The 8851-nt window shown below is 41.7% G+C and overlaps 1 protein-coding gene across 1 annotated transcript; it reads left to right on the top strand.

Moving 5' to 3' along the window:
• The first annotated feature begins 5898 nt into the window (after positions 1–5898).
• On the top strand, positions 5899–8504 carry HCAR1 (hydroxycarboxylic acid receptor 1). The gene has a single exon (XM_077461864.1). It carries the CDS (start codon positions 6189–6191, stop codon positions 7173–7175), a length of 987 nt encoding a protein of 328 aa, XP_077317990.1. The 5' UTR covers positions 5899–6188; the 3' UTR covers positions 7176–8504.
• The last annotated feature ends 347 nt before the right edge of the window (positions 8505–8851 follow it).

Here is an 8851-nt window from a genome sequence, read left to right as displayed (position 1 = left end):
GATTAGCACACAGATGGCACTGGTGGGCACAGGCGGCACTGGTGGGCACAGGCGGCACTGGTGGGCACAGGCGGCACTGGTGGGCACAGACGGCACTGATGTGGCACTGCAGTGGCGCAGATGAGCACTGATGGGCACAGATGGCACTGATGGGCACAGGTGGCACTGATGGGCACAGGTGGCACTGATGGGCACAGGTGGCACTGATGGGCACAGGTGGCACTGGTGTGGCACTGGTGTGGCACTGGTATGGCACTGGTATGCACTGTAGTGGCACTGGTATGCACTGGTATGCACTGGGGTGGCACTGGGGTGGCTCTGCTGGCACAGAGGTGGCACAGAGGTGGCACAGAGGTGGCACAGAGGTGGCAAAGGTGGCACAGGTCGCACAGGTGGCACAGATGTGGCACAGGTGATAGATGGCACTGGTCTGTCACTGGTCTGGCACTGTTCTGGCACTGTTGTGGCACTATTTGGGCACTGCTGGGCACTGCTGGGCACTCACGGTTATCTTTTATTTTCACTGGGATGTTCTCCTCTCCTCTCACGCTGCATCGGTGTGAGGAGAGGAGACTGATGACCTTAGCTTGACCCGGCAAGCCGAATTGTTTACATTTGTGATCGCTCCGTCATTGGACGGAGCGATCACGTGGTAAAGGACCGCTGCCATTGGTCCTTTACCGCGATCCGTGTTGCGCCGGGTCCCGTGAACTCGGCGAGCACGGATGTTCCGGCGTGCGCGCCCCAGGGGGGCGCGCACGAACGATTCTCCGGGAGGCCGTTAATTAACGGCCTCTTAGAGATAGCAAACCGACCTATAGCCGTTAATCGGCTATAGGCCGGTTATTAAGTGGTTAATAACACAGCAAAGTGTCTGTGAATTGCATAATAGCCAGCTCCTGGCTCAAAGTGAATGGAGGATCCCATCAGGTGCACCTGATTGAAAAGCCCATTTGAAAGGGCCCTAAAGGGATCAAAAACATATTCCCCAGCAACATAATGATGAGCAGTTAGCATTAGAAAAAGTGGAACCCCAATTCAGAACATCCTCTGGAAGTAGGCAAAGAAAATACTTTACTTTCAATAATTATTTGAATTTTAATTTATGCATAATGTAACACAAAAACAATGATTGTATTGCAGGGATCTGCTGCCCTCTACTGTCAGCTGCTGGTATCACATTGTAGTGTATAATTATGTATGCCTCTTTCTGACTCTGAGACTGTTGGAAAAAGATCCTGGAAGGAAGAAGTGGAGTGAGAGAAAGAAGGTCTCAGCCACACGTCCTGTCCATGCTAGTAACAACAGATCAAAAGAGAAGATTATTTCCAGATAACTAGGAATGCATTGCAGACTGGTTGGGTAATGACTGGTGGGCCTCCTCATCACTGCAGAGCTTGCCTTCAGGTCTTTCACACAAAGACAGCCACCACGTCATCCTCAGGGCCCCTGCAATGAAACTTTGCTGAAATATTCATCTTGAGGTCTCTCTATTAATAACTATATATACCAGGGTATATACAGTATGCGCAATTCCACCAGGACTCTTGTTGGGCCCTTTGCAGATACCTGTTTGTACATTGGATGTATCTACTGTTATTATTCTCTTCTTTAAAACGCTTATGTCAATTCTATGCTGTGTGCAGCTATTTACTTATGGTTATTGTTATATGTTGGTGTCAGTAGTTCCTCCACTCCAAATTACTTTGATTCGATTACTAGTTCATTTCCAAAGAAGGGATTCCCTTTTGTTCTGAGGCTCTGTCCTGGGTGGAGGCACTGGCAAATTTAATATCTGACTCTTCCACTTAGCGAAAGTTACGGTTCTCTTATTTACCTACAGGTTTAGCACAATATCCTGTTAGCGTGTGGCCATTTCTTGTAACCAACCCCCAAAGAAGGCTACAGTATTATATTGCAGCTTACCAGTCCTTAGATGTAGGCGCTGCTACATTAGTTTTCATTGTTAGGCTAAGAAATTTTTCAGCAAGTACAGAAAATACCTGTTAGGCCGCGTACACACGGGCGGACTGTTCGCCCAACTTAGTTTGTCAAACAATCCGACAAACAGTCCGCTCAAAATTTGCATGAGCGGACTTGACCACACACGATGAACGAACAGTCCGCTGAAAGCGTGCGCGATGACGTGAACGGCACGTACGACGGGACTAGAAAAACGACGTCCTATACACTGCAATGCAACCTTCGGCGTGTAAATCCTTTCTGAGCATGCACGGAACTTAGTTTGACAAACAAGCCTACACATGAGCGGACTGTCCGCTCAAACCAAGTTTCAGCGGACTGTCTTACGGGAATTCCGAAAAACTTTGTTCGTCAGACTGTCCGCTGAAACTGTCCGCTGAAACCCACACACGAGCGGACTGTCCGCTGAAACACTGTTCACCGGACAAAGTTGGGCGAACAGTCCGCCCGTGTGTACGCGGCCTTAGTCTTACCAGAAATGCAGTATCCTTTTACATCCCGAAGCATGAACTGAAAGCACAAAGAACCTTACCTCATCACGTTTGTCTAACCTTCCAGTCCCATCAATACATTGTGTAATGTGGATGAACAAAGGCAGACATGTTAAAAAGTCAAGCCTGTGTCACAACCATTACTGCCTCCATAGATACAGAGGAGAAAAAGGCATAGAAAGTATGGGAGAGGAAGTGTGTTACTTGCAGGATTACCAGGTGAAAAAAAAGACTGAGTATGAAAATGAATGAACCCACCACATCTAAGGACTGATAAGCTATTACTTTTTGTTTTGGCATTTAAGTACTCATTAAAGTAATGACCACTATGTTTCAGGTTTTTAAATAGCTTTATTTTAATGTTTCGCCCATGATATCTCCATCCAATATGTGAGTTCATACATTGTTCATCACTGTTGTAATATATGTTATAAACAATGATGTTTATCATATATATTTTTTGTATATTTTGTATTTGATCCTTTGTTATTACTATATTTTAGATGTATGATTGACCCTTTGATTAACACCCCTGAAGAAGGAGACACAGATACTCTGAAAGGCGTTGGATGAATCACAATCTCATTGTGGTTATTTTGTATTTAGCATACAGCTATTGTAACCATTCCAATAGATGTTACTGTTTTTATTGTACTTATTGTGCTTAATAAACACATACATTTTCTACAAACTATGTCAGTGCCTTTAAAGTCCTCCTAGGGGATTTTCCTTGTCTGATATAAATACAATAAAACAATGTATTGCAGAAATGATCACACATAAAAGAGTAGCATAAACAAATGCAAAGCCGATACAATTGTACATGGTTAAAGATCGCATTGCATTATAAATACATGAGTGTACATAACATCTATAACACCCAACACGTTTTGCGATATGTGACTCGCTCTTCAGGGGTGGATGCATGTAGGATATATCTGGAAATGAATGACCAAAAAAGGTAATGTAACACATGAACAAAGATGGACAAACGGTAAGAGGGAACCTACAGAAAAAGGAACGACCCCATACTCACCAATTGGCAAAGCCTGAGTGCCTGTGGCTGTGTTCCCCCCAGGATGGCAGCAATATATGCTTGGGAAGGGAGCTGAGGGAGTAGAACCAACCCAAAACCCCAACCAAGGAACAACGGGAAGGCAGACATGGCATGTGTAGAAATTAGTGACCTTGGAGGTTATAAATTAGCTGTTCATGTGTCAACTAAAATATAGTATGAGATAATATGTATATAATTAAACATAGCTACTTTGGCAAAATGATCATGAAGTATATAATGGAATGCATGAATGCATGTATAAACCAACCTTTTCCGATGGTAAGACGGATAAAGGCCAAAGAGGAATGTGAGAAAAACTGCAGATATGTAAAAAGGGATGTCAAATAAGGCAATCCCTAAAAGGAAAAGGGGAAATGTGAAAAAGTGTGAATATAAAAAACATAACCAGGCACAAAAGAGTAAAGAAAAAATAAAAAAATAAAGTGCAGCGCTTGTTCAATAAATAATGATTAAATAATCACACAAGTGAAACGTGCAAAAATGGTGACAATATAAAAATGAAAATAAAGTGGCATTCAAACTAAATCAATATTAACATATAAATGTGCACTAAAAAATTTATAAAAATGAATTCATATGTGAGTCCATAAATCATAACTAAATGTCCATAGAAATATCAAAAAATCCAATAGATAGTGTGACTTGATTGAATAAAGATTGAATAAAAATAATATACTTGACCACGTGGGACCCGTCACCTTTAATCACCACTAATAGGATGGGGGCTTACCATATCATCAGTGACCCCTTGTTTAGGGGAGGTCAGACAGTGCATATAATGTCACAAATTCCGGCTCTAGGAGACCAGATTTGAAAAACCGGGTGTCTCCTATCTGCAGACTCCGCGGCTCAGGTGATCAGTCACCGCAAACTTCCCAAACATTTGCCAGAGTGAAGGCTCATGCAAAATAAAAAGTGCTCCGAATCGTTTTAACACCCAAAAATGTTTTACTGCATAAAGTCAGATGCTGTAAAAAGGACTCCACCGAATCTCCAATGTACAGTTTAAAATACAAACAGCGTTGAAAACGATAAAATAAAACTGCTAGCAGATAAAAAAAACTGTATTTGGGATTGCACATGCGCAATCCTGAAGAAAATCAACCCTGAATATTCACTGGAAGGACAGATCCTGAAGCTGAAATTCTTTGGCCACCTAATACGAACAGGGAAGGAAGGAAAAAGGAGAAGAGGATGACAGAAAACAAGATGGATAGATAGCATCATCGAAACAACGAACACAAAATTAAAGTGGTTGTAAACCCTCCCCCACAACTTTGTCCCATGTAAATCAGCATAAAAAACCCTAATGAACATGCGGCCTGGTACGGCTCAGGAGGGGGGGCGCTCGCTCGCCCCTCCTTTCCTGGCCGGCCGGGTAGCGTGCTCGGACAAGGGTCTGTTGTGGACTTGGGGGGGACCCCACGCCGATTTTTTTCAGCGTTCGGGGTTCCCCTTTAAGTCCATACCAGGTGGCGGGGCCAGCGGCGTCTCCTTCGCGGGCCCCGCCTACCTGGAGACCCGCTCGAAATGAGCGGACTTTTTTCCGGGCGGGAAAAGTCCGCTCATTTCAAAAGTATGGCGGACTAGCACACACACGGCCGGATTATCCGCCGAAATGCGAGTCCGGTGGCAAGATTGAAGTGCAAAACTCCTTTCTAAGTCCGCCGTACTTTTGGGTCAAAAAAGTATGCCGGAGACTACACACGGGGGGATTGTCTGGCGGACTTCAGTTTGCCGGACTTTTCCACCCGCTTGTTTGATCGTGTGTACGCGGCATTACTCATACACACTATTCGTTTTTCTGCTGAAATTTTCCTTCAGATTTACCAAAACCATATAATATGAGGTCAAACCTTAGGAGTTTCAATGTGTATGCAATCAGGCAGGCTCTTGCACTACATGGTTTTGGTAAACCTGAAGGAAAAACTCAATAGATAAATTGATAAACTGATAGTGTGTATGGGGCTTTACAGGAGTGAATTTCCCTAGGGGTAGATTTAAACTCACTTTCTGTTGTCTCCCTCCATTTGTAAATAGGAGTCGTTTGTAAGTCGAATGTTTATAACTAGGGGACCGCTTGTATTTTGCATTCTTCTATTATTATTATTATATCTCCACCTCTAGCACGTGCAGTCATTGTGCATAGATTAAATATGATGAATATGAAAGCAGGCAGCACTGTTAGTGCACATTGATATACTAGGGAGTGTCATAATGACTATGCAGTTTTTTTTATCTGATCGGTGTGTGTGTTAATTGTTTGTTAAGTGATATGAATTTTTGGAGTGTTTAGACTATGATATGTGTTAGGCTACAAATCTCCAGAGCATGTACTTGCACTGTATCTATGGGATGCTCTCCCCTGTTTTGAAAAACTTGTGCCACAGCCAGCACTGTTATCAGTCCATCTAAACAGCTTTGGCACCAGAGTGTGAGAACTGACATTGTAACATAGAGACACTAAATTTAGAAGTGTAATCACCTCCAGGATCCGGGAATCACAAAGCATGCAGAAAAGCAGCTCAGTTCACTCTTCAGTTTTTCCTCTTTATACAACTTCCTGTTCTTCTGGCAGAACAGACAGCTTATGGTTCCTATCTATCATAAACACATAAGATAAGACGGTTTATACAATGGTACTGGATAGATTGCAGTCATCCCACAACCAGAGCAACTTCACCTGCTGCTTTTTTGAGGACCCTCTGCTCTCCTACTTGCTTCCTCCAATTCTGATCATCATCTTTGTTTTGGGATCATTATTTAATGGCGTTGCTTTATGGGCCTTTTGCTTTCACATCAAGACTTGGAAATCTAGCACGGTCTATCTCTTCAACCTATCAGTGGCCGATTTCTTGCTCATAATCTGCTTGCCCTTCAGAACAGACTATTACTTGAAGAAGAAAATCTGGCTCTATGAAGATGTCCCATGCAGGGTGATGCTGTTCATGTTTGCTATGAACAGGGCAGGAAGCATATTTTTTCTTACACTAGTTGGCTTGGATCGATACTTTAAAGTTGTCTACCCACATCATAAAATAAACTCTATGTCCCTCAAAGCTGCTGTGGTTACTGTCTGTGCTGTATGGCTTGTAGCTATATCAGTGACTGCCTTTATTCTCACTAAAGACCATACTGGAGGGACCATGTCCAAGGAAGCATATTGTGACAGCTTTATTGTGTGTCCTTCAGACTCTTGGTGGCATGATCTTCTTTTCATTATTGAATTTTTCCTTCCTCTGTGCATCGTCCTGTTCTGTTCTTACAGCATTATCTGGAAGCTGAGAAAGAGAAACTTGGACAGAGACACAAAAATTGCGAAAGCTGTCAAATGTATCTCACTTGTTGGGGTGATGTTCTTTATATGCTTCCTACCAAGCGTGTCCTCCAGGATTGAAATCTTAAGACTAAGAGCATCCCTACAGGGAAATAGCTGTAGCATCTACAGAACTGTAGAGACTGCTTTCTTCATTACTTTATGTTTCACATACATGAACAGTGTGTGCAATCCTTTGATTTACTACTTCTCTAGTCCTTCAATGAGAACTTTTTATTTGCAGATTCTATTAAAATTTAAAATGCACTCTAAATGTTCATGTCCAAAATCACGTGTATGCTTCTAAGGACAAATAGCTATGGTGGACCAGTTAAACTGTTATGAATAGGGATATATGATCTAAGAAGGTCATTACCTCAAATTTATTTTTTATTATGGGAGTAAATGCTGATTGGATATAGATTGAAACCATAAAGAAAATGTAAACATATATTCAAAAATTATACAGTAGTGTCTTGTTTGTTACAGTGCATATTGTTACAAGTTTTCTCTGTATGTACATATATATTGGGTGTTTGTTTGATTTATAAAGCATATCTAAACCCAAAACAAAAATACATATAATGTATATTTTGCAACTTACCAATACTTACATATGGTGGTTGCATTAGTTTTCTATTCTTATGTTATTTTTTTCCTTTAACTATCACTTGGTGATTCAGCCAGTAACATGTTTCCTGTCTTAATGGCTCCCCTCTCCATGTAGAAGCAGTGTAGCTATCACTTTTTAAGCAGTAACAGAAACAGATTTTTTTCTTTTCGGATAACATGCTGCCACGACATCAAAAAAATGTTAAGCTGCGATATATATTGTTTTGGGTTTAGAAACACAAAGGATTTATGATTATATTTTAAATGGCTGGAATGACTTGTGGGGTGTTTCTACGAAGTATGCAAGCGCAATTAGACTGAAATTAAAATCAAATATATAGTATTAATTAGCTGCTAGGTAAAATCATTTAAAAATATAGGACTGCTGATTTTATTTAAAAGCAAATGGTCAAAATAGAAATATGGGAGCTGCAATGGTTGATTTGTCTTTTTTACCTGTTGGGCCATTGACCTGGAACAAGCATTTGTATGTCTGGTGGTTCACCTGGTGTGTTTATACTGGTACCTGGTCAGAAACTTTAAGCTGATAAGGAAAAATTGGGGGTTATTTACTAAAGGCAAATCCACTTTGCACTACAAGTGCAAACTACAAGTGCAAAGTGCACTTGAAATTGCACTAGAAATGCAGTTGGAAGTGCAGTCGCTGTAGATCCGAAGGGGAAATGCAAGGAAAATAAAAAACAGCATTTTAGCTTGCACATGATTGGATAATAAAATCAGCAGAGCTTCCCCTCATTTCAGATCTACCCCTCAGATTTACAGCGACTGCACTTTCAGTGCAATTTCAAGTGAACTTTGCACTTGTAGTTTGCACTTGTAGTGCAAAGTGGATTTGCCTTTCGTTAATAAACCCCCATGATCTAAAAACAGGAGTCATGTGTATTCTTACTTGAATTTTGGTGTGCTCTGTTTATTTCTTCCAGATCTGTGCAGTATACCATTGTTAAATGTTGCCTATGTGCAGGAACCTCCTGTAATAAACACTAATCACTGCTGCTCTCTACTTGTGCAGGGTGATTCATCTTGACTCCGCCCCCTCCTGTAGTTTTCTGTAGTGGGTGGACCTGCTGGGCCCCTCCCACAGCTCTGCTCAGTGATGATGGATGTTGCTGATAAGTTTGCAAAGTAATATCAGGGTTTGCAAAAGGATTTGGTGCACACAAATTGGATTTATATGCTCTGTGGTTATTGAGGAATATATTTAACCTCTTCAGCCCCAGAAGGATTTACCCCCTTCCTGACCAAGCCATTTTTTGCGATACGGTACTTCATTGCTTTAAATGACATTTGCGCAGTCGTGCGATGTTGTACCCAAACAAAATGTATGTCCTTTTTTCCCCACAAATAGAG

Source organism: Lithobates pipiens, unplaced genomic scaffold (genome assembly GCF_037356315.1).
Source record: "Lithobates pipiens isolate NorthernLeopardFrog02 unplaced genomic scaffold, aLitPip1_a1.2 Scaffold_3, whole genome shotgun sequence".
Classification (NCBI taxonomy): Eukaryota; Metazoa; Chordata; class Amphibia; order Anura; family Ranidae; genus Lithobates; species Lithobates pipiens.
The sequence above is the reverse complement of the archived record's forward strand: the minus strand, read 5'-3'. Positions and strand labels throughout refer to the sequence as shown.